Raw genomic sequence first — 25,958 nt, forward strand, 5'->3', positions numbered from 1 at the left:
TTAACGATATAGGTCAGCAGCACGAACGTCTTTCATTGGCGCGTGAGGAGGGGGATCCGCCAAAATGAGGTGCCGGATCGGATTTCGGAGGTGCCCGATCCGGATCCGGTTTATTCCGACACAAATTAAGCCCTGCTCTGAACCTTGATTAGTGTGAGGAAAGGCCACAGTGACCTACCTAAGGAAGAAAGTGGGCCTTGGTTTCGTAAAACCAGTGAAAGCTAAAGGTGAGGCCATTCTAAACTATCCTAAATCCTATAACAAGCGTGTGCTTCATAGGTTCCTGGGCATGTCAGGTTATTACAGAGGCTTTTGCAAGAATTTGTCATCTGTAGTTTTTCCCCTCACAGACATTTTAAGCAGATTTGGAGTTTTTAAGTGGAGCTATGAGTTACTTATTTGAAAAACTTATATTACTTACTTATATTTCCTTCTAAATTAAAAAGTAATGTTACTTTACTAGTTACTTAAAAAAGTAATCTGATTATGTAACTCGTGTTACTTGTAATGCATTACCCCCAACACTGATCATGATAAACAAAAAACTTTCATTTTAAAGCCTGTTCTAATAAAAAAAAAAAAAAAAAAATATATATATATATAATATATATATATATATATATATAGAAACAACTTGAAGAATAATTGAAGAAACCTTATAATCATGTTAAGTAGCTATCTAAACATGATAAAATTATACAATTTATATATAATTGCAATGAAATTTATATTTAGAATATATACACTACTGTGCAAAAGTCTTAGGTCATTAGTATTTTCACCAACGACAAAAAATGGTGTTAAGCCATTTCTTAAGTAGATATTCAATTGCAGCAACACCCACTGATTTGCCACTTAACATCATATTGAGCAAAGCCCAACACCACCCAAGTCCGCTCCAGAGAGTGAAATCCCTGAGCATGCCCCAGAGCTCAGCCAGGAGCCCGCTCCCGCCCCAGAGCTCAGCCAGGAGCCCGCTCACACCCCAGAGCTTAGACAGAAGCCCAATCAAGCCCCAGAGCTCAGACAGGAGCCCGCTAATGTCCCAGAACTCAGCTTGGTGTTTACAGAGCAGTCAGATCCAGCAATCACTGAGCTAGAAATACCATCTGCTCTGTCTCTGATGACTGCTGGGGGGGTTGTGGGGCTATACCTTGATGGCCGAAGTGGCTGTTCCTGACTCCAGCATTTCCTACTCCTTCGTCATTGCCAAGGAGCCTTTTCCTGACTCCAGGGTCTCCCACTCCTTTGTCTCGGCCAAGGAGCCTGTTCATGACTATCGTGTCTCTACTCCTTCATCTTAGCCAAGGAGGCCATTCCTAGCTCAAGTGTTCCCAATATACAGCAGATTCTACTCCTTCGTTTCAGCCACAGAGGCTGTTCCTGACTCCAGCATGCATCTCCTACTCCTTCATCACAGCCAAGGAGGACTTTCCTAACTCCAATTTCTACTGCTCCTTCATCACGACTGCTCAGGCCATTCCTGACTCCAGCATACGTTGCCTATGCCTTCATCACAGCCAAGGAGGCCGTTCCTAGCTCCAATGTTTCCTACTCCTTCATCATGGCCAAGGAGGCCATTCCTAACTCCAGTGTCTCCTACTCTCTCATCATTGCCAAGAAGGCCATTCCTAGCTCCAGTGTTCCCAATGTACCCAGCCCACTTGTCACGTCTATGGACAGGGCCACATTAAACGGGACAACAGATGCAATATTCAGTTTTACACAGTGGTGTTCCATCCATATAAGCATAATCCATATGCTCCGCATACCCTGGCCATTTGAGATAACAAGTTCACGGGATAATTAATATAAACATGATTATAAGTTTATCCCTTGTCGTTTGAAATGTAACTTAAAGATTTAAGAGTTAGGACTAAGTACGTAAAATTATTTATTTGCCAAATGGCAGTAACTTTCTTTAAATTTACCAGTAACGGAAGCTTCGGGGCGAGCGGATTCTCTGCAGCTTTCTTACCCCCACTTTATCGATAAGACTCGTCTGGACTGTAGCGCGTTCTCATTGGTTTGCTGGACTGCGGCTGATTTCATGTGCGAGGTAAACTGTCAGAGAAGCACTTGCCCAAGCGGAAAAATGTGCTGTTGCTGTCAGATCTCAATTGCCAAAAATCACATTGTGTTTGATGCTGAAGGAGTGGATGGCAGATCTACAATGCCCTTCATAATAATATTAATTATAATATTTCTTGAATAATTATTAATCAAAGTTACATTTATGCATGTTAGAGAATAAGTTGATTATGACTTTAGTCTGCCTTTCTACTCTCTAAGAAGCTGCTCTCATTGTGTGTGTAACCATAAGGTTTAGGGCTGAGGCAACCTTGAAGTAAGATAAGTGTTTCTCTGCGTATATGTGTTAGTATCTGTCTGTACAGGGAGAAGCTCAGACAGTCCCAGGATAAACGTTCCGCTGCCGATGTCCAGCATATCAGATATATGTCTTTGGAGAGACGTATTGCGTCAGACCTCTGATCACTTGTCACTAAAATAGTCATCAGAAGATATGCTTCAAGCTTGCGTCCATATGTGGAAATTGTCTAAGTTTATCGAGGTTTTAGGACCAATCAGAATTTTGATGACTTATGCATTGACGCAATTAGCAACCTCTGTTAGGGTATAATTGCTGGTGTTTTTGAATTGTAAAGCAGAACGGCCTACGAACTCCGTGCGAGTGTTGAAGCTGACTTCTGCTGATGAAACTGCAAACTATTTCTTCAGTAAATTTCTTTAATCGCAATCTGACTCCTGGTTTTTGTTCAACATACCTGGGGCCCGTTTCAATAAGAAGGTTCAACCAACTCTGAGTTTAAACATGAACTCAGAGTTGACTTACTCTGAGACAGGAAACTCTGAGTTTTCGGTTACAAAACAGCTGAACTGAGTTAGTTTACTCAACTCTGAGTAGGTTGACTCTGAGTTAAGCTCGTGCACCATGACTATGAAAAGTCATGATCAGCGGAGCGCCGAAATTACGATTCACCATGGCAACAGCTCCCGCCAAAAAGACATCAGCGTGCGTACTTCCGTCAATGCATAACTTTAATTCTTAATAACTGCCAATAACTTAATAACTTTTATAATATCAGAGGTGAAAACTATAAATTATTGAACTAAAATTCATTTTAATGGTATCTCATGATCACAAAAAAAAAAAAGAAAGAAAAAGACAGAAAAAAGAAACAAGAACGTGGCAGCAGCTAAAAATGAAGTATAAAAACACAATTCAATCAAGGTAAAGCTTTAAACATGAAAGGTTCATGGGTGTGGGCTACATAACTTTTGACATTAAATATCATTCAGTGTCTATTTCAATGCGCTGCAGCTTTTTTCACATAATTAAATATTCTCTAATCCAACCTGTTACATTTCTTAATTACAGTAATAAAATTAACTACTGACTTGTCGACAGCAAGAAGGCAGAGGCTCCCAAAAAGGGGGGAGAACCTGCACCTGCACCACTGACAGATGAAGAGGAGATGGTCAAGTATTGGAAGATTTCTAAAATCCAAAAGTAACTTATAAAAATTACTTTTTCTTTTGTATTAGGAAATAAAGATGACCAAAAAATTGTGAATAATTTGTTTATTTAACAGCTGTGGTGGTGGTTATGGCTTATACTACCCTTCCATCTGGCATCCTTCCATTCCATAAAGTAATCGGTTTCATTTTCAGAAGGTGCGATGGTGGGGATATGCTTGTCATCAGTGCATTCAAGCTTCCACACTGGAAGTCCTGAAGGAAATTCGGATTATTGGGTTACTTCCAGACGTCACAGAATGATGTTATCAAGTGAACATCATTTATCAGATCAGCCTCATTTAAACCAATTTTTATACCACTGACCTACAGTCCTGTGAAACCCCTCTTTGACGGATTTGTGCCCAGGAAAAAATTGTCAAAATGGGTGTGAGAGGGATGCACACTTTCCTTAGAATCTGCATACAGTGGACTTATAATGTGCTCTGCATCTCCGATGTTTTAAAGTGCATTTTTATTATTTTGCAAATTATCTTCCAATAGGGTAAGAAATTAAAAGTATTCTTGTTTCCGTTTGCATTAAGATTATTTTTCTTACCCTATGGCAGACAATTTTACTTGTTTTATGTAAAAGGCACTTAAAAGGAAAATCCCCCAGGAAAAAAAAGACTAAATATAGACAATTATATAAGATGCATATTAAGAATTTTTATATATTTGTACTTGAAATAAGATAAAAAGACTTAGTAAGAAAATCTATTTTGCAGTGTGAATGAATGAATAAGGTATTTAAACTTCGCTAACACTATAAAAAGGGGGAGGAGACCGAAAGAAACTCTGGGTTTACCGAAGAAAACCTGCTCCCGACCAGGTTAGGTTCACAGAGTAAGTTACTACGGTAACTGACTCGGAATATAAGTTACCTCTCTTTCAGAAACGGGCTTGACTTACCCTGCTTTCTCGGGTTTGACAAACCTCCCATTTTGAAACCGAAAACCCAGAGTTTCCCTGATTTTAGGGTTAACATACTCAGAGTTTTCACTTAACCTCCTTTCTGAAACGGGCCCCTGGTCCATGGGTTTTAACTATTATTCCCCAACAATGCAAAACCAACTCGACTAAATCAAAAGATAAAAAATGCTGTAACTGTATATTTTTATGCTTTCTCAAGTAAAGCTAATTTTAAAAGACCACTGAAAACATATCTTCTTACATTTATGATCATAGACAACGTATGTTGAACTTGAAGATATACGTTATTGTCAACATGCCTAGTGGTAAATAATAATAAAAAAAAGTTTATAAATATGTGGGCTATATAAAACATCAGCAAAAGAAAGAAACATAAATCTTCTGAATATTAAGATGTTATTGTTCCCTTAACATATGCAGAGACATGTAGACCGGAGGAAGCTGAACATTAGGTATCATAATGTAACTACATGTAAATGTTATTTGGCGGTTTCAGCTATATTTTTTTAGCAATCGAATATGGATAAACCTGAAACAATAGAAAATGGATCAGAGATTAATTTTATTTACTAATAAGGTAGGAAATGTGCATACTTTTAAATCAACACCTGCCACAGTATTTCTTATTTGTCATCTGTGAGTATGTCCTAAAAGCTGATGTGGGTGGGTCTTAATCTTACCACTCAGCATACCCGGTTAAAAAAGTCACCGCTCGCCACTGCTTTTACATGGTGTTTGAACAGTGTGCGTACACAACCCCCCTATAATGATAAAAATACACCCAGTGCTTTTTTTTTAAATCCACAAAAATCATGAGCACTGTCTCATATTAAACCATTCACAGATTCTTGGCAGAGTGATGTCACACAGGCCAAGGATGGACGTCTGTTGACAGACACAGGCATTTTAGCACAGACCCACCCTGAGTGAGCTGTAAACAGTTCACCATTTTTTCGACGCCGGGGTAAATGTACTATAGACAAGAATGTCTCCTAAGAGACTGAGGTGTTTTGTTGGATGTAATAATGAACATAGCAGTCATCATTTGAGCCGCTGAAGACACCGTGGATTACTTTTGTTTTTGAAGGGAATGCGCCTCCAATCTACCTAAATGCGTTTACGTTCGCACAAATCATTCGTGATCCAGCTTTACCTAAAGAAGAAGTGAGTATAATTTTTTTAGGAATCTTTGCAAATCGTCTTTCCTGCTAGTTTCCTGCTAGTTATCAAGTTCCACGATGAATGCGGCTAAAGTTTACAGTCACAAAGAGAACTGCTGGTCTCCCCCTTGGAAGAGAGGGTTGGTGTGAGCAGAGCTCATTAGCATTTAAAGGAACATGCACCGAAACAGGTTGCTGTGAACAGAGCTGTTTTTGAAGGTAAAAGGGTGTTGTTTTACACTACCATTAAGAAATTTTAACCTAAGTATGTTACATACTTTACATGAAGACCCTAAAGAATCATACCAGCTTGTGGAAAATGGGCAACTGATGTCCCCTTTAAGACTGTAAGGGGCCCCTGGTCTTTACCTCTTGAGGGGCCCTTCATCCACCAGAACTACAGCCTACATTCACGCAAGTTGTCAGCCTTTTATTTAGCAGTAATGAATGCCATTAACAAAACATTCAAATCTAGATCTGTCATATAAAATAAACTAACTATCATGAACCACACATATGCACACAGTCCGACATATTTTACAGAGATATACATGTAGCATTAAATTGTATGTTAAATGCATTATGAACTAACATTAAATGAACAGACTAGGAAGGTAAGTTAGTGAAGGTAAATGTACACCATCAAAAACGTTTTGTGAACTTTGATTTACGCCTTCACAAATATGTCTTTCTGCTTATGAATCTTTCTGTCAGGCTGGTAAAAGTTGGTAAGTTTTAAGTCTTGCCAATTTAAACATTTAATAGCGTTACAGTGAGCACAGCAAGCACACAGAGAGCCACGTCTCTAAAAATGAACACAGAATTGAGTTCTCATTCACGTATTCTTGCACTTGAAGAGACAAATACACCTTGCCAATTTGAACATTCAAGTGATTTTAAAGCATTCAAGAGCAAGAAGATACGATAAAGAACTCCATTCAGTGTGTTCTGTGTGAGAACTGAGAAAATCACTCAATGCTCTTGAGTGAATATTTTTTCTGGCTTTAACAAGGATTAAACTATATTTATGTGATACAGTGAAGAATATGCAATGTGTCACGAATCCTGGCCATGAACTTCCATTTGTTCACCACAAGAGGTCACCCGCTCACCACATGGACTTTCACACTACACACATTGCACATTGGACTCCATTTCCCATCATCCATTGCACTGACGACACACACACAGCTGATTACACTAATCACACTCACAGCTGAGAACTATCACCCAATCACACACACTTTATAAGCCTTGGACTTCCTCTCTGTCACTGCTGAGAATTGTTTAGCATTTATCACAGTGCCTGTCGATAGCTACTTTACCAAGCCATTCCTAGTTCCTATCCTAGTCTTGCCTAGCCTGTTTACCTGTGTTTTGATTCCTGCCCGCGTTTCCTGGATTAACCCTTTTGCCTTGCCGTTTGGACTCTGTTCGCACCTCGATTGGATTATTTCTCCCGCTACTGGATTACCCCTCTGTCTAGCTTTCTATTTATTTGTGCAATTATTTATTTCAAACAATTTGACTGAATTCATATATTTCTTTTGGGAAATTGTTCTCTTTGATATTTGTGCGCGTTTGACTGAGCCGCCTTACTCAGGACATGCAACGCAATGCAAGTGATAAAGCGCCATTTTAAAGGAACAGTCAACTCATAAAATGTGGTTACAATATTTTCTGGTATCACCAAGGGCCCCCCTCAGCCTGGAGCCTTAGGCTTAAGCCCAGGTAAGCCTGTGCGTTAATGTGGCCCAGCCCATGGAGGCATTATCTTTACATACTGGTTGCCAGCTACCACCAGCACCACCCTGGCCTCCAGTGCTGCCGGCACCTCCCTGGTCTCCAGTGTGACCGATACCAGCCTGGAGGGCACCCATCCTGCCAACACCACCCTTCTTGGTCACCTGCATCTGTCACTTTCCCAACTCCAGGGTTAAAGGATAGACTCCAAGGTTGCGCCTTCCAGGAGGGAGGAATACTGTCAAGGTTTGGCCAAGTTCTGTGTTCTCCCTCACGTACACACTGCCTGCATAGTGACCTAATTTCCTGATCACTCACACCTACTGCTTGTCCCGTTCATCATCAGCACCTGTATTTAAGCACACACCTCATCGCTCCTCTTTGTCTGGTCTCATTCATTCGAAGTGGACTGCTATCTTGAAGTGTACTCCAGCAATTATCTCGAGTGTTTGTCTCCAGCGATCCCCTCCAGTGTGTCTTCCCTTCCTCGTCTGACCTGTATTGTTTGAAAACATTACCTGGATACTGACCTGCTCGACGTGGTGTGTTTTCACTCCCCTTCAGCTCCTCCATCCAAGATCTCCTGCATCTGCGAACAAGGAAAGTCTGGTTAACATTCTCATCTCCATTCTCTGCAATATTGAAATGATTCTTGCCTTTCATTACCATCCATTTGCTCATATCTGTCAATAAACACTTGTTTGCACTGTCAGTCCCTTACAAAAATTAGCCGTGGTTTTATTATAATGAAAGTGTAGTAACCATGGTTCATCTGCAACTGTATGGTTTTAAAAAAAACATGTTTAAATGTTTAAAAAACTGTAGTCATCTATGTGCTTTGGTGGATGCATGTTTCACTTCTGTATGGTGCCATTGAGCCGCTCCTCCAATCCATTCATCTGAAGGTGGTATGGGGCACAGAAACTTCTCTTAATGACCAGTATCCATTTAGTATCTGTTTTGGCACTTCAAATTGATGTACAAATTTTAAGATGGACTAGGTAACTTCTGCAGTTGACTTTGATTTTAGGGGATACGCCTGCACCCATTTGGTGCAATATGTTATATAACATGAATTTTGGATTAAAAAAATTAATAAATAAAATAAAAAGGATTTCAGCATCTGCTAGTTACTGTTCAAATAATAATAAATAAATAAAAAATACTAATAATATCTTTAATGATTACTGCGGTCACAGAATTCCGTGTAACACCATTCTGGATTCAGCTGAAAGATGCCGAAGTGCCCTTGACGTGCCTGCGAGACAAGATTTACAACTTGAACTTTTAAATACGATTTTATACTTTTGTAAACACTGTTCAACATATCTGTGGACTTGAAAGATATGTACATGCAACATACTGACTTAGTTTGATTTCAATTTCTAAATAGATCAAAAGGCTACATATATAGAGACCTATTTTCTTCATCCAACCAATTAACAATGTACGATACACAGAAGAATGATATAACATGAAATGCAAAAATAGCATAAACTATATACACAATTCACATAATATATAGTATTTGTATCTACTAGGTGTATTTGAATGGCACACATATGTACTGTAGTGCCCTCTGTTGCACTGAAGTTGGATGTTTAAGGGAGTGGGTTCAGTTAACGGGTCAGTTCAGCCTTCTAAAATTACAGAGTAGATAAAGTTTTAATGACAAACAAATGTATGATATACGTTATTAGTATATGAACAGTTACAGACAAACTATAGCTGTGGTACTATTGTGGCACTATTCTCTCAGCTGTAGTACAGCAATTTCAAAACAAAACCTGCTCTATTGAGCTGCAACAGCAAGCTACAAAATAAATATCTTAATGCACCTGTTTAAAGTTACATTGTCTTATCGCCCATCTGTTTATTTCCCACGGAGAAAGTGAGGGAGAGGCTGGTGTCTTTACACAGTAGTGGTAACTAAAAACTCTCCAGAATATGTGATACCACTTTTATTCCCTGAGAGAGGGACTTGCTAAGGTAGAGTATACAAAGACTTAGTTGTGCGAAAAAGCTTTCTCCCTGTTCTCACAGCATAAGCGAAAGCAGAACTCAGCAGCAGGTAGATCTATTTTCATTGCATATAGTCAAAACTGATGCATATTGATTATATTTATTTATCAAGATTCTGTGTGAGTGTAAGTGTATTTATGTCTTTACCCTTTTTGCTATTTCTAGTTTGAAATCTGTCTCAGGTGTGACTACTGTTCAATGTTTAAATATGTTTAATATATCCTTTATCTCTATATACAGTATGAAGATTATTACTGCTATAGGTCTACTCCTGGTATCTGTCCACCTTGGAAGCTCCATTCTGATTGGAGCCTTCAACATCAAATCCTTTGGGGATTCAAAAACATCTAATGCCACCCTGCTTAAAATCATTACCAACGTGAGTAACATGCAAAACTATAACATACTTATACGCTCTCATTTGATAACTGTATTGTGTTTGTTAGGTAGTACACCGGTATGACATTGTACTCATCCAAGAAGTGAGAGACAGCGATCTCTCTGCAACGAATAAGCTGATGCAAAGTGTGAATGGGTATGTTGTTTTAACTGTCTATTAGTTACTGTATTTTTTTGTATAGATAAATTAATATTATTTTAATTTTATTATCAGAGGTTCCTCTCCATATGTATACCAGTACATTGTAAGTGAGCCCTTGGGTAGGAGCACTTATAAAGAGAGATATCTCTTTATTTACAGGTGACATTTAATTCATATATCATATAAGATTTTATATGTATGGTTCATATCAAATGAATAATTACACTTTTATTTTCATCAGACATCAGACAGTGTCCGTTGCAAAAAGCTTCCAGTATGATGATGGATGTGAATCCTGTGGAACCGATACTTTCAATAGAGAACCCTTTGTTGTGATGTTCTCCTCTAATACAGGTGGAGGTCCAAGTTCATTGTGAGAATGTTAGCAGTAATACAGTGAGAACGCACTGTTCAGCAAAAGCTTTTCACCCAAAGCAATTTACGGTACACTAAATTCAGAGACCGCTCCCCTGAAATTAAAAGCCGTGTTACAGGCCACAATGGCAATGAAAGGAATGTGATTTTCAGTTCCTGTGACCATATTTAGGGTTGAATATACCGTACCATTCAAGAGTTTGGGGGTCGGAAATATTTTTTTCAGCAAGGATGCATTATCGATTTATACAAATGTATCAAAAGTCAATTAACACTTTTAATTTGTTCAAAAGATTTCTATTTAAAATAAATGCAATTCCTTTCAACTTTCTATTTATAAAAGACCAAAAATATTAAACATCACAGCTGTTTTCAACATTGGTTAGATATTAGAATGATTTCCGAAGGATCCTGTGACACTGAAGACTGGAGTAATATCTGCTGTAAATTCAGCTTTGCCATCACAGGAAAAAAAATTAATTTGAAAATTTATTAAAATAGAAAATTCAACTTTTTAGTATTTTTGATCACATAAATGAAGCCTTGTTGAGCATAAGAGACTTCTTTCAAAAACATAAAAAAAACTCCAAACATGAACAGTAGTGTATATTGTATTTGTAATGTAATATACATACAATGACTGTATTTATATTATTATTTATCAAGGATTGAATTTCAGTGATTAAAAGTTATTTGCAGCTCATAGTGACACTAAACAACATTCACTTCTTATTGAGCTGATTGTTATTTTTGCTCAAAATACTAACGAGCACTAACAAGTATCTTTTCTATAGCTGTCCGGGAATTTGCCCTCATTCCTCAGCATACATCACCAGAAGTCGCTGAGAAGGAAATTGATGCTCTGCATGATGTTGTCTTGGATACTAGACAACGTCTGAACACAAACGTAACTATGCTGTTGCATAGCGTCCTGTATGAACTAGTCCTGTTAACATGACAGACATTTCAATTTAACCTATATGGTTCTGAACACCACAATGCTAATATACAATATGACTTGGAGGATTTGTGTCGATTCAAATTTCGTTTCAGAACATCATGCTTTTGGGAGACTTCAATGCTGGCTGTAGCTACGTTTTGAATTCAGAATGGTCCAAAATACGCCTCCGCACTGACCAAAGTTACACCTGGCTCATCCCTGATAGTGCGGACACAACTGTGACACACACAAACTGCCCTTATGACAGGTAGGAAGACATCACAGACTATTTAGCTGGATAAGATTAACCTATGTTATGAAATTATTCATAATATGCTTGATAAAAGGATTGTGGCCACCTCTGACATGATGAAAGGAGTGTCCGCTGGATCAGCGCAGGTCTTTGACTTCATGCAAGCCCATGGATTGAGCCAGAGTTGGGTAAGGATAGGTTTTGCTTCTTTTGGATACAGCATTCTAAACATTAGCCCTAAGAAGCTCCCTGGAGAGTTGAGTTATTGCTGAGTGTATTCCTCTGTCTGAAGCATTCATGTCTCTCTCACAGGCCCTGGCAGTGAGCGATCACTTTCCAGTAGAGGTCAAGCTCCAGTGAAAAACATAAAGCTTGTTCCCTCACAGCAGATATACGCCACAATGCTAATACATGATGTATAGTGCTGTCTTATATTTTGCAAGAATAATAAAAAAAAAAAAAAAATTCTTCAAGTAATTGTACAATATCATTATATAGCTATACAAAACACATAACTGAATGTGAAATTCAATTGTTCCATAGCTAATTATTATTTTTGCAGTTTTTATTACCCCATTAAGAACCAACACTGAAAAAAGGGTGTAGAAACCATTTTTACTGAGAAAGTAAATTTCATAACTACAAAGAAATGGCACACTGAATTAAACGTAAATTTTTTGAAAAACTGAAATAGTATAATCAATATCTCAATAAACTTTGGGGGGAATGAGTGCTTGTAATTATGAATACTTAAAATAAATTTTAACCATTTACTTTACCTGACATATACACTTTTCCTTATGAATATACTGTATGTAAAATTTTAATCTGAAATCTTGATGTTGAATTTAAAAAAAGTTAAGGATAAGCTAGATGTCAGCTGTTTGCATGCTAAAAAAAATCCCATCCCATTTTGGTTTTCAAAGATTTTACTTGCAAACAAAGTTACCCTCTAGTAACAAAAGAGAGGACAGTGTGATAGACAGTGACACTGATGAGCTCCATAAAGGCAACTTCAACAACAGGCATGTGTTTCGGTCCTCAAGACCTCCTCTTCTTCAGCATCTCCATGTACATCCCAAGAGATTTCTGGATGGAATCTTTGGTGATGAAACTGACAAAGTTTGTGGTGTCGGCTTCTCGGTTTGCAATAAGTTTGTCTATTGTGGATTTTCTCATCATGGACTTACTTATCTGACGGGCATGATCTGTAGGGGAAAAAATGCTGTCGTTAAAAAAAAAAATAGTACTATAACAGACAAAGATATCATATGTTGGAGCAAGATAATACCACTTACCTGGGATGGCCAACCATTTCGTCATGGTCTCAGCAGCTGCGCTAAGAACTTTATCCTCAGGAACAAGCTCATCCACCAAACCGATCTTTAGGGCTTCAGAGGCACTGTACAGTAAACCCAGCTGAAGACCCTTCTCGGTTTCTCGATGGCCCACAACGTTTGTCATGGAGTCCTTAAACCTGATTTACAAAACCTCGGTTTAACACCACCCTGTGTTCCAGTAGGTATGCTTACACGCACTCATTTTTGTCAATCCGTGTAAAAAATCTGAAAGTTCTGTTTACACGAATCCTAAACTTGACAATTCAATCCACATTTACAAAGGATTATTATAAAAGTAGTCTGGTAGAGCATGCAAATCACAAAGTATTTTTGAGCCCAATTGAGAAGAGAGTTGCATGCCTGTGTTTTTTCCTATTGATTGGATTATTTCAGGTCTTCACCACAATTTCATTCGGATCAAGCTCAGTCAGATCAATCGAGTTGTTTACATAAAGGCTTTTCAGTCCAATTGAACCGTCAATCTGATTACTAATGGATTATTGGTGTAAATACAACTTGTGGATCCCAAGTAAATAAATTGTATAATATAAATAACATCAATAATACTCACCAAAAAGGTGCAACTATACCAAGTTGTGTTTCATTGAGACCGATGTTATAGCGAGGATTATCGGCCATGATCCTGTAGTCACAACACAAAGCCAACAAACAACCACCTGCAGGACTAGAGCCCTAAAAACACAACAATTACTTCATTCATTAAGATCATAATTTGACCTTAAAGGAATATTTTAAAGAAAAATCCAGTAGAACAGTAGAAAAGGTTTATAGTGACACCCACATTGATAGCAGCGATTGTGACCTTGGTGGACCCGTAAAGCTTAAGCCACGCGTCCTGTACGGCCCTCCAGAATTCTGCGCAGTGCTCTGGGCTCTTTTTATACATTTCCAGAATATCTAGTCCTGCAGAAAACACCTTCGGCTGGGCCTTTCACAAATAAACGCACTATCAATGAAATAGGCTAAACTTGATTTCACTAAAGCAGATGTTTCTGATGACTTACGGATGTTATGATCATACCCCTGCAGCTTCTGTCCAGCTCAAGTTTTTCTAAATTAATAGCAAACTCAGTCAGAAAGTCAAGACTGAGACTGTTGACAGGAGGATTTTGGAACTGCATTATGGCAACACCTTTAAGAAAGAGAGAGAGAGATTTTCTAGTAATGATTTTTTGATAAATATGTAATTGCAAAGTGTTGGAACTTGGAAAACCTATTATTTATGCACATTATGGATTAATATGCTTACCATTACTACTGTCCAGGTCCACTTTAATATTTGAGGATGATGAATATGCCATGTATGGCAGAGCACAGATTCTCCCATGACGGCTGTTTCCAGACAACAGCGATACAAATCCTGCTAGAGAAATTGATAATATTCTACAAATGTAAAACTAAAAGCCAGTATGTTAACACAGTGCATTTATTTTGACTATTGATAACGCTTCAGTAAATACTGTACTACGCAAGAGCATTGTGTGAATAAGCTGTGCCCTTATTAAAGGGCATGGTGTTAACTTCTAACTTTTTAAAACCCATAAAAATCTGTCATTATATAATGATTTTCTACTTTCTTTCTGCTTTGATAACGACAGGAAGGCGTATACAACACAAAACAACCCTTTTGTAGTCTGCTGACCTTTGTCCTATTTCCTCAATGCTTTACTACTGCAAACTTAATTCGGGAAAAATAACATGGCCACTGCAAAATGAAGGAAAAAAAACAGCAACAGTTTCAGATAAGGTATGAAACACCTACCAGACGGGCTGAATTTGGTAGAGTGTCTTAATACTGATGCCATTTTGCCAGCTGAAAGGATAATGCTAAATCGCTAAATGTAAACACGTGTTGCCAGATCTCTCTAGAAAAGCGAGTCCTCGCTGCAGCCTGTAGCACGATGACGTACTGGATCAGATCCAATACGTAGTGGATGTTTTACGCGCATGCGCAAAGTGGGGGTGTCATTAATGCTAGTATTAAATGTAAATTAAACTGTAATTACGAGATGTATAGGTGTTTCACAGGCTTACACAAAATATAGTATACTGTGATTTTAAACCTGTAGTGCAGGCTATTGAAACTTTTTTTTTAAGCAAGGATGGAGTAGTTTTGAAAGAACGAGTTTATTTTTTATTAGTTTGATTCGTTTTGGGAATACAAATCTACTAATTACAATGTTATTTCTTTATGAAAAATGGCTTCTATTGTCTTCTTTTTTTCCATAATAGTCTTAGTTCTGTCAATAATTCGTTCATAAATCAAATATTATTTTTCGTTCTCACTCTCTGTGCTATAGACCTACGTGACAGAGTATAAAAGTTATAGGCCTACTAAAATATGCGGACATCATTTTTTATACCGTATAAAAATAAAAAGAAGACAAACAATCCTGTCAGTCGGGGTTCCGTTAGCCAATAGACCCTTTATCCCGGATTATACCAGGTTTTTACAGTCAATCCTATGTCCTACAAATAAATACACACACGGTCGGGGACAAGGTAACAAATCTGACCATTTCTATTTTTTTGTATGTTATTCATATGCAAGTTAAATCCCTGGAGATAGATCTAATGGCTAAAGACATACCATCCATTCCGTTATGAGAGCTCTCTCTCTCTCTCTCTCTCTCTCTCTCTCTTTATGAAGGCTTTTTGTTTAGTGTTTTGTGTTGTATCATCAGACGATGTGTGAAAAGCAACTAATAAAACATTTGTTACCAGACTGAGGCGTTATTAGCGAGGTAAAGTCTTGTTATAAATGTAATGGTTTTTAAAAAAATATTATTAGCCTATTGAAAATGTATGTAATAGCTATATAAACAAAATGGATCGGCATTAATTTAATATCCCCTATGAAATTTAAATAAACATGACGGATACAATCAAAAAGACATTTAAGCTAACTCTGTCAGAGTGATGTATATCTTTATAATTAGCTATTTACAGTACAGTGCAACATCTGCATAATGAGTTAATTTGCAAAAACGGATAACTATTTTTTTAACAATTCTCAGAAATCATGTTTCTTCATTGTGCATTACAATTAATCTCAATCAAACTGCAGTTGGGTTATTTTGACAAAAAAAACAAAACAAAAACAACAGCTAATTAACAACAAAACACAATAAAAATTTTACATAATTAAAAACGTGAGTTTTGAAAAACGGAAAAAAAGTTGAGGTATCTGTTTTTGCAAATAAACTCTGCATATCATGTTACAGTGCTTATTGTATCATTGTAATAATGGATACAGCACTGATGTGGGCATCCTGGCCATAACATATGAAATAAAAAAAAAGCCAGTAAAGACAAAAACATCGTGGATGAATTTAGACATTAAAGTTTTTACATTGTAATGTAATGTAGGTCATCGCGTATTGTAATGTAGATCAAAAACCCTTAATTGCTACATGTACTGTTAGAATTCACTTAGACTAAGTCGCTTTGGATAAAAGCATCTGCAAAATGATTAAATGTAAATAAAAATATGAATTTATTCGTGACCTATACAGCGCATGCGCGTAAAACATCCACTACGTATTGGATCTGATCCAGTACGTCATCGTGCTACAGGCTGCAGCGAGGACCTCTTGAGAAAAGCAGGTAAACTGCCCTGACAAAACATTCTCAAAACAAGTGACTTTCCCCAAAACAAGGCAAAATTGCATTCGCTGCAAATAAATTAGTCCAATGAATTTTAAATGCGTTTGTTTAAAAATATGTGTATAAACTTTGTCACTGCAACTGTACATTTTTATTAGCATGAAAACACAAATCTAAAGGCTCTTTAAAAGGAGGACATGGCAACATCGTGGCGTGCAAATAGTAACATTGTGTGGCTGGTGAGTATGTCAATCATTCAGAGAGACAATCAGTAAAGCTGTGCGTAAAATAGACTCATGTGAAGCGATCAGGCTATAAATGGCATGTTATCTCTCCCTCCCTTGGTTCGTATAATCATCTGTTAGTCAACGTTTCCTTGAAACTTTTTTATTTCTATTTTTGTTTGCAGCAAACAGAAATAACTTTTTTTTCCATTGCCAGCTGTTTTTGCATTTAATAAACAGTTACTTAAGCTATTACATTCACTAAACTACAACATTAGAAACAAAGATATACAAGTAAGGATAGGCCAAACTTTATTAAAAATACAAGATGAAAAGTTTAACAATTCAGAAGCAATATAATCTTTTTTTAACCAAATGAATCAGTCAGCTGAACTAAATGTTACTTTACTGCTGCCTCCACTGCATCACAATGAAACCCCTAATTAACATGTTTAAAAAGCAGCATCATGCAATACAGACCACAAGCAGACTAATCATAACATCCAATTACGAAGACGATTTCATTATGACACAATATGAATTTTGAAAATAAGCATCATGTGGAATTTGTTTTTTTGCAATATTGCAAGTATTTAATTTGATCAAATACATTTTATACTGTGGAATCAGTTATATAAAAAAAGAAAATTCATAAAAAATGTTTTTGTGTGCTCTATTTTTCTTCCCATTGCTGACTAGCTCACAGTTAATGATGATTCAGCATTTGTCTCCCCCATAAAGACATTACATAACACACATGCCAGTTAGACATTTCCTGTGGCATTTATTACCTTTCTTCAAGAAATTTGATTCTGTATAAACAATAAACCCAATCATTTCCAGAGTATTTTGAGTATTCTGCTGTATTATCTAATATTTCTGAATATAATCAGGCAGTAGGGAATTACTCAAGAAAAATCAAGATAATCTTTTGTCAGATGATAAAATCAGCGATGGAGATGGAAGTGTCAGGTAACAGTATCAGCAGGCATATAAACAATAAATGTATTTATTTTGGAATGTCAAAAAAAAAAAAGAGACAATATAATATAAAAGCTAGATGGAAGACAGTTACAGACACCTGGACAGAGATGAACAGATCTTAAATTGTTTCAGGGAATGAAGAGGGTGCTTGACTATGGGCTCCACTGATGGTTCCCAGCTGAGAATCACCAGCAAATGTTGTGTTTTAGAAGCTGATGTGCCAGTCAGGGCTAACCAACAAGAAAAGTGAAGCAGCTTTACCAGAATTGGTTGCTGGTGAACAGCCAGGCAACTTCATGCTGGTTTAAGTTGATCTTTTCTACAGGGGTTTTATGCTCAGAAATACCTTTTTTTTTAAGCAACACTTAGTACAAACCACGTCCTACACATGTATTTATCAGGTAACAGCAGGCTGATTACATCATCAATACAAGAAATTAGCCATTGCAGACAAGATGGCTTCACATTCAAGCATGCACTGATCCGGTCATGGGCTCTGTAAAGAACTCTAAATGCATTGCAAGAATACAGACATTGTAATATTTACATTTACAGTATACACTAAAACCTGAGTGTACAGGCATGATGGATTTCATTTGTTGGTTATACCATTGTTATATCTATTACAAAGTACTAAGTCGCCTCTAATACCCTGCCAGTCACTGTATGTCCTCACTGTTGATTACACCTAATATGTGGGAATATCTTCATTCATTTTTTTTACTTTTTTTTTTTTTAATACGACTAATTTTTATTTAATAATTTGCAAAGCCAGCAAAACCATATCTACCTAGCCTATGTCTCTGTATTAAACATCAGTGATAAATTGGATATGTTGCTGTGCATCTGGGAGAGAGAGAGACAGAGGAAGACCTCTTTACTCTGCACTGTCCCAGTCTTTTTTGATTTGCAGGTTCCACTCCCACGACAGATGGTCTGTCTTGTCGTCATCTGTGAAGTAGGATTTGATGTGGTAGCTTCCCCGAACGATCATGCCCTTCGGAGCCTCTTCCACCGGGGTCATGAACTCATGCTCCTCGACTCTCGGACCATAGCTGCCTACCATGTACACTGCCTTGTCCACTACAGGTAAAGAAAAATCAGTGAGTCAAATTCTTAAAAAATACATCAAAAGCTGATTGGTTGCACCCAACAATAACTTAAAAATGCCAATGTTAATTTTTTATGTTTAATAATTTAATAATAATATTAATAATAATAACAACATGAATGATAATAATTTAATATTTTTTCATTACAATGTTTTATTTAACTACATTTAGAAGGGAGGAAGGGAAGTGGTGTGTGGCCAAGTATGGTGACCCATACTCGGAATTTGTGCTCTGCATTTAACCCATCCAAGTGTACACACAGTAGTGAACATACACCCGGAGCAGTGGGCAGCCAATGCTGCGGCGCACAGGGAGAAGTTGGGGGTTCGGGGCCTTGGTCTCACCTCAGTCATGGTATTGAGGTGGAGAGAGTGTTGGTTATTCACTCCCCCACTTACAATCCCTGCCGGACCTGAGACTCGAACCCACGACTTTCGGGTTACAAGTCCAACTCTCTATCCATTAGACCACGACTGCCTCAACAAACATTAAATAAACTTTTAAATATGCATATTAATTAAAAAAATCATTTATTACCTTTTTTACATTTGAATAAAGAAATTGATGTTTCATATGAATACAAGTGAAACATATTTATCAGATGGCATTGTAAGATGCTGATTTAAAACATGCACATTAAAACAGTACATGTGTGTATAAAGATATCAATACACCCTTGACTCAAGCACTTGCAGCGTCAAAGCCAACATTTAAATTCATGACTACAGATGCTCTTACCTCGGAGTCCTTTCCTGTAGGTCAGATGCACATATTTCAGTCCAGACACGATGTCCCTGTTGACCTAATGGGAACAGATGGGATGAATTAGAATAAATATTATTAATTTAGCATATCATTTTCATTCTCAGGACATTCAACCTGTTGTAGCACAGAGTCACCAGCAGAGGTCCTGTTAGATCCTTTAGGAATTCACTCCGCACCCCATGCCCTTTTAGGGAATACCCATAACATTGAACTCCAGATACTGTCTATTTTAGCATGTTGGAGCATGAACTATAAAGCTCTTTTATCTTCTGAGTGAAGCTGCATCGAATCCTGATGAATCATGGGCTAGAAAGATATTGTTGAGTTGCTGGATCCAAAAGGGATTTTGTGAAGAATGCTATTTTGCAGGAATATGATCTGGTGTGACTCACAGTTAAATAAAGTGACCATTTTAATTAAATGTTCTTGAGAAATCTGTTATAAAACACAAAACATTTCAACATCAGCCCAAAAAACCCCCACACAAACTCATTTTCTGCTTACATTGTACCCCGATCTGTTTACAAATATTTCAAGTGTATTATTTTTAGAAAATTTTAGCCTGGGAAAGGGTGTCTGTTTGTATTTCTGTATGCTGTTCATAGCACTGGCCCGGTCAAGACAGGAAATAAACAATCTATCCACTTCTAGCCATGGATTTCATATCTTAAAACATTTATGTGCTCTAAGCATGCAGAAGCTTGGGATCAGTCTTTCAAGGGCATTGTTAAAACTTGCCTTTTTTAACAATCTCAGAATGACATATTTAAAGCTAAAAACAGTACACAACAGTATTTTTAGGCCAAACTATAAAGGAATGACCATCACTGCAGACTGTTTTATGACAGAAATCTGATTTATATTCACCTTGAAGTGGATTTTCACCCTGTAGTCCACTCCCTCCTTCATGGTGAAGTTCTTCTTCTTCAAAGCATCGAGGTCACCTATATTAAAAAAAAAGTTTATTTACATTAGCCAGAGTGAAATTAACAGCAATTTAACCTTGCTGTAATTACATTTTTAAATAAATACAGCAGAAATCAATATCAGAATTGTAAATGTGAGCCTTTTATGTTGCAGGTCGCATCCTTCTTCTTGTAGTTCAACTGAGTTCAATGCAAAGAGCTTCTTTACAAAAGTGCAACTGCTGCGATTTATCCCTTGAATCTGCCCTAAGTGCTTTGTGATGGATACTGAAAGAGACGATGGAGGAAGGAGAAATCGGGGATTGATACAATGAACAACATCAATGATGATTTGTGGGCTATTCACATGATGCCAAATGCCAGAATGTGTTCCTTAGTGTCCTGTGTTCCACATCTCAACATTGATACTATTTTTAGACTGTAGGGGCTTTATCATCTAATGGAACTGGATCTGGTCTTGGAGATTCTCCATCTTGTAGTCGACCCTTTGTATGTGCCGACATGCCATGTTGCTATTAATATAACAGAAGCAGCATCCAGCCCTCTCAAAACATTTTTTACATCACAAAGATAAAAACCCTTATCTGTAATTGACTAAATCTAGCACTGATAATCACTGTAATAACATAATCCTGATTGGACAAGAGGATTAGTCCGTATCTGCGACAGTGAGCACTGAATCGTGGTGTGTGTGATCTCCTTATGACATGGTGATTAGCACCACTAACATGCAAACTAGATCTGTCTGTCCATATTACACACACACACACACACACAGAGTTGGGGAAAGTTACTTTTAAAAGTAATGCATTACAATATTGTGTTACACCCTAAAAAAGTAACTAATTACGTTACTTAGTTACTTTATGGAAAGTAATGCATTAAGTTACTTTTTCGTTACTTTCGCATTACTTTTTAAATATGAGCAGGGCTTGATTGTTTGTTTTTAATATAAGAAGTTCTATTTATAGCAAATGTAAAAGCCCATGTTCACATTTCCGATTTCTCCCAACAGGGGACAGGAGACTTGTCAGTCAACAAGTAACTGGCGTTACTTTTTTGAAAAAAGTAAATGCGTTACTTTACTACACTGTAAAAAAAAAAAAAAAAAAAAAGTTGAGCCAACTTAAAAGTTTAAGACAACCAACTTCTTATTACAACCAAATTTTTGCGTTTTCTCAACTTATTTTTTAGGAAATCTCAACTTTCTGTTGTATAAACTTAAAACAAGAAGTTGAGAAAACTCAAAAATCTGCTGAAGATGGTTACCTTAAACTTTTAAGTTGGCTCAACTTTTTTTCTTTTTGAACAGCATTTAATAATAATAATATATATATATATATATATATATATATATATATATATATATATATATATATATATATATATATATATATATATATATACTGTATATAAACAAAAGTCTTTACTGTCTTTACTGTTTTAATCAATTTTAATTATTTTAATCAATTCGATACACCTTTACTGAATAAAAATATTAATTTCTTTACTTCTTTATCTTTTAAAATTACTGACTGCAAACATTTGAACTGAAACGTGTATATATTTGCAAAAAATAAAGAAACTTCATTCGCGTTTAAATTACATTTTGACTTTCAATGTGGCCAACATGTATGTCAAGTATTTCTGAACAATTTGCATAAACCTAAAGCTATTTTCAGAGGCGTTTTCTTCTCTTCAATTTGCAAACAGCTGTAACTGTGTGAACAGGAGAAGGTTCATGAGGGAGCTATGTGTTCATTCTCTCCCTGTGCTTAAAGATTCAGGGGTGTTGGTTGTAGTTTGCTGAAGTTGTAGTTGGTATGCTGTTTGTATGACTCCCACACAGCAGTAGTGAGAGACCATAGATGGAGATGGATAATAAGGAAGATCCCAGCGGAGGCTCTAGCAATGGAATCTGGCACGAGGTGAGAATGCGAGCGCCCTGTTCCACCCTTACTCCCACTGCTGCAGCGCTCAACACAGACATCTCATCACTATCAACATAACTCACTGAATAGTGCTTTACTAAAAGATCAATTTTCTGCATTGCCAAGAAAGGACAAAACAGTTCTGAATTTGTAAATCAATCTTTTCACATCCATATAAATGTGAAATTTCACCTTAAATCACTTATCCACCAATAGAAACACTGCAGTGAATGGGTGCCGTCAGAATGAGAGTCCAAACAGCTGATAAAATCATCACAACAATCCACAAGTAATGCACATGACTCCAGTTCATCAGTTAACATTTTGTGAATTGAAAGGCTGCATGTTTGCAATAACTTCAAAACCACTGTTTCTGGTTAAAATAGAAAAATAGAAAAAAGTCGGCACACCTGGACTCCAAAAATACAAACCTTTTTACACAGACTATCATATACAGTGGGGCAAATAAGTATTTCATACACTGCCGATTTTTCAAGTTTTCCCACTTTCAAATAATGGAGAAATCTGTAATTTTCATCGTAGGTACACCTCAACTGTGAGAGACAGAATATTTTTAAAAAATCCAGAAAATCACATTGTAGGATTTTTAAATAATTAACTTGTAGACCTGCACAAGGCTGGGATGGGCTACAGCACAATAGGCAAACAGCTTGGTGAGAAGGCAACAACTGTTGGCGCAATTATTAGAAAAAAACTTTATGGTATAAACTCCACTCGCCGTGTTTGGAGGAAGAAGAAGGATGAGTACAATCCCAAGAACACCATCCCAACCGTGAAGCATGGGGGTGGAAACATCATGCTTTGGGGGTGCTTTTCTGCAAAGGGGACAGGACGACTGCACCGTATTGAGGGGAGGATGGATGGGGCCGTGTATCGTGAGATTTTGGTCAACAACCTCCTTCCCTCAGTAAGAGCATTGAAGATGGGTCGTGGCTGGGTCTTCCAGCATGACAATGACCCCAAACACACAGCAAGGGCAACTAAGTAGTGGCTCCGTAAGAAGCATTTCAAGGTCCTGGAGTGGCCTAGCCAGTCTCCAGACCTGAACCCAATAGAAAATCTATGGAGGGAGCTGAAACTCCGTGTTGCCCAGCGACAGCCCCAAAACCTGAAAGATCTGGAGAAGACCTGTATGGAGGAGTGTGCCAAAATCCCTGCTGCAGTGTGTGCAAACCTGGTCAAGAACTACAGGAAACGTCTGACCTCTGTAATTGTAAATAAAGGTTTCTGTACCAAATATTAAGTTCTATTTTTCTATTGTATCAAATACTTATTTCATGCAATAAAATGCAAGTTAGTTATTTAAAAATCATACAATGTGATTTTCTGGATTTTCTTTAATATATTCTGTCTCTCACAGTTGAGGTGTATCTACGATGAAAATGACAGATCTCTCCATTCTTTGTAAGTGGAAAAACTTGAAAAATCGGCAGTGTATCAAATACTTATTTTCCCCACTGTAGATATATCTTACATAATGCAGACATTCTTGTAGTTTTGGAGCCGAGGTTTGCAGACATTCTATGTTTATGATCAATATTTTGGCGAGCACCCTGTTTTCACCCAAAAATGAAAATTCTGTCATTAATTGCTCGCCCTCATGTTGTTCCACCTGCAAGACCTTCATTCATCTACTGAGCACAAATTAAGATACTTTTAAGATTTTTGATGAAATCTGACAGCAACGGAACTACCACATTCAAGGTCCAGAAAGGTAGTAAGAACATCGTTAAACAAATCATAAAATTACGGTTGAACCACTGATGTAACATGGACTATTTTAACAACGTCTGTACTACCTTTCTGGGCCTTGAACGTGGTAGTTGCATTGCTGTCCATGCAAGGTCAGAAAGCTCTTGGATTTCATCAAAAAATATCTTAATTGTTATATATCTAATAATATCTTAATATCTTAATTTGTGTTCCAAAAATGAACAAAGGTCTTAGATTTGAGGGCGAGTAATTAAAATGACAGGATTTTCATTTTTGTGTGAACTTTAATGATGGATTTGTTTCTTTCAAACATGCAACTTTTTGCTTCACAAGACATTCATTGATGGACTGGAGACGTGTGAATTACTGTGATGTTTTTGTCGGATTCTCATTCTGACAGCACCCTTTCACTGCAGAGGATCCACTGGCGAGCAAGTGATAATGCACAATTTCTCCAAAGCTGTTCTGATGAAGAACATAGGTGCACATATGTGACATCTATATTTTGGGGTGATTAAATATTTTGAGGGTGATTCAATTTTCAGTTAATTTAAATTTTTAGGTTGAATGATTCCTTTAAGAGTGCATCCTCTCTACTTTATTCACATTTCTCTCAGAAGGGATGCGACAAACACCGCAAGATATTCAACTGCTTAGATGTGGACTCACTATTCGGATTCAATTAAGAGCGCCGTGATAAGGCCTGGCTTCCTGCTGCTCTAATCTAAATGTCAGCAGAGCAGAACTTCTGCGGTCATGCTGAGTGCTTTGCAAGCCTGTAGTGCAGTCAGGTTCTGCTCCCCACCTTCATCCGCCACTAACTGTCACATTCTTTCTCCTCCACCGTGTGTCAGCCCAGCCACATCCATCAAAAACTCAGTCTGGTTAGCGTGTTCCATCCCAGTGGACGTCCCGCCGTGAGGTGCCGCACTCGGCTGTCACTTACAGCAGGACTCTGGCACATCTGCGTTCCTGGATCACAGATCGCTAATGTGCTCCTGCTTACAGCTGCTTACTATGGAGCGAGATTTTTTATGCTGTTTGACTGCAGTTTCTTGTACAGTAAAATATGTTTATTCTACAGTCGTGGTCAGAATTATTGGCACCCTTGGTAAATATGATCAAAGGCGGCTCTGAAAATAAATCTGCATTATTAATCCTTTTGATCTTTTATTAAAATAAATAAATAAATTAAAAAAATCATAAAAATCTAACCTTTCATTGAAATAAAACAATTGAAAATGGGGGAAAATCTCATTATGAAATAAATGTTATTCTCAAATACATGTTGGACACAATTATTGGCACCCCTAGAAATTCTTATGAGTAAAATATCTCTGAAGTATATTCCCATTCATATTTCACAATTTTGAGGACTCCAGGGTGATTATGAACATGAAGTTATCCGGTCATGGCTTCCTGTTTCACAGAAATATAAATAGGAGGGAAAACAAAGCCCAAATTCCCTTAATCATCCATCATAATGAGAAAAACCAAAGAATATATTTCTGATGTGCAGCAAAAGATAATTCAGCTTCACAAATTAGTGAAGTGACTTTAAGAAAAGAGCTAGAGCACTGAAAATTCCCATTTCTACCATCAGGGCAATAATTAAGAATTTCCTATCAACATAAAATGTTACAAAACTGCCTGGAAGAGGACTTGTGTCTATATTGTCCTAATGCACGGTGAGAAGCAGAGTTTGAGTGGCTAAAGACTCTCCAAGGACCACAGCTGGAGAATTGCAGAAAATAGTTGAGTCTCGGGGTCAGAAAACCTTAAAAAAATTGTCAAACAGCACCAACATCATC

General features: G+C 37.3%; 3 protein-coding genes across 8 annotated transcripts in view; 1 reads left to right on the forward strand and 2 right to left on the reverse strand.

The window, feature by feature from the left end:
- Window positions 1-12: 12 nt before the first annotated feature.
- On the forward strand, window positions 13-11,978 carry dnase1 (deoxyribonuclease I). Of its 4 annotated transcripts, none has more exons than XM_079377014.1 (9): window positions 13-227; window positions 9,636-9,774; window positions 9,842-9,930; window positions 10,009-10,095; window positions 10,178-10,290; window positions 11,106-11,218; window positions 11,365-11,519; window positions 11,599-11,692; window positions 11,817-11,944. In XM_079377014.1, the coding sequence occupies exons 2-9, from the start codon at window positions 9,637-9,639 to the stop codon at window positions 11,862-11,864; spliced, it is 837 nt and encodes a 278-aa protein (XP_079233140.1). In that variant the 5' UTR covers window positions 13-227; window position 9,636; the 3' UTR covers window positions 11,865-11,944. The 4 variants fall into 4 exon arrangements, with proteins under 4 accessions (XP_079233140.1, XP_079233137.1, XP_079233139.1 ...); XM_079377011.1 differs by lacking the exon at window positions 13-227 and adding an exon at window positions 5,324-5,634 and having other exon boundaries at window positions 11,817-11,975; XM_079377013.1 differs by lacking the exon at window positions 13-227 and adding an exon at window positions 9,316-9,444 and having other exon boundaries at window positions 11,817-11,978.
- On the reverse strand, window positions 11,818-14,781 carry eci1 (enoyl-CoA delta isomerase 1). Of its 2 annotated transcripts, none has more exons than XM_079376990.1 (7): window positions 14,628-14,781; window positions 14,115-14,225; window positions 13,870-13,997; window positions 13,647-13,793; window positions 13,416-13,537; window positions 12,803-12,981; window positions 11,818-12,712 (listed from the first exon to the last, which is right to left on the reverse strand). In XM_079376990.1, exons 1-7 carry the CDS (start codon window positions 14,668-14,670, stop codon window positions 12,546-12,548), a joined length of 897 nt encoding a protein of 298 aa, XP_079233116.1. In that variant the 5' UTR covers window positions 14,671-14,781; the 3' UTR covers window positions 11,818-12,545. The 2 variants fall into 2 exon arrangements, with proteins under 2 accessions (XP_079233116.1, XP_079233115.1); XM_079376989.1 differs by having other exon boundaries at window positions 12,063-12,712; window positions 14,115-14,228.
- A 2,213-nt stretch (window positions 14,782-16,994) lies between these two features.
- The window catches only part of arhgdig (Rho GDP dissociation inhibitor (GDI) gamma), a 30,882-nt gene continuing 21,918 nt past the window's right edge, over window positions 16,995-25,958 (reverse strand). For both annotated transcript variants that reach the window (XM_079401354.1, XM_079401353.1), the window contains exons 4-6: window positions 20,424-20,500; window positions 19,530-19,593; window positions 16,995-18,762 (exon numbers count right to left, since the gene is read on the reverse strand). In XM_079401354.1, coding sequence (XP_079257480.1) covers window positions 18,557-18,762; window positions 19,530-19,593; window positions 20,424-20,500 — 347 coding nt within the window. In that variant the 3' untranslated portion in view covers window positions 16,995-18,556. The remainder of the gene's footprint in view (window positions 18,763-19,529; window positions 19,594-20,423; window positions 20,501-25,958) is intronic.

The sequence above is a fragment of the Barbus barbus genome (assembly GCF_936440315.1).
Source record: "Barbus barbus genome assembly, chromosome: 3".
In the NCBI taxonomy this organism is placed as follows: domain Eukaryota; kingdom Metazoa; phylum Chordata; class Actinopteri; order Cypriniformes; family Cyprinidae; genus Barbus; species Barbus barbus.

Coding starts and splice junctions, on each gene's coding strand:
- dnase1 (XM_079377011.1), top strand. CDS start 5,582: ATGCGTTTACGTTCGCACAAATCATTCGTGATCCAGCTTTACCTAAAG. Junction 9,775..9,841: donor TGCTTAAAATCATTACCAAC/GTGAGTAACATG, acceptor TGTGTTTGTTAG/GTAGTACACCGGTATGACAT. Junction 10,291..11,105: donor GATGTTCTCCTCTAATACAG/GTGGAGGTCCAA, acceptor TCTTTTCTATAG/CTGTCCGGGAATTTGCCCTC.
- eci1 (XM_079376989.1), bottom strand. CDS start 14,670: ATGGCATCAGTATTAAGACACTCTACCAAATTCAGCCCGTCTG. Junction 14,229..14,627: donor TACCAAATTCAGCCCGTCTG/GTAGGTGTTTCA, acceptor CAATTTCTCTAG/CAGGATTTGTATCGCTGTTG. Junction 12,982..13,415: donor GGTATAGTTGCACCTTTTTG/GTGAGTATTATT, acceptor TTTGTAAATCAG/GTTTAAGGACTCCATGACAA.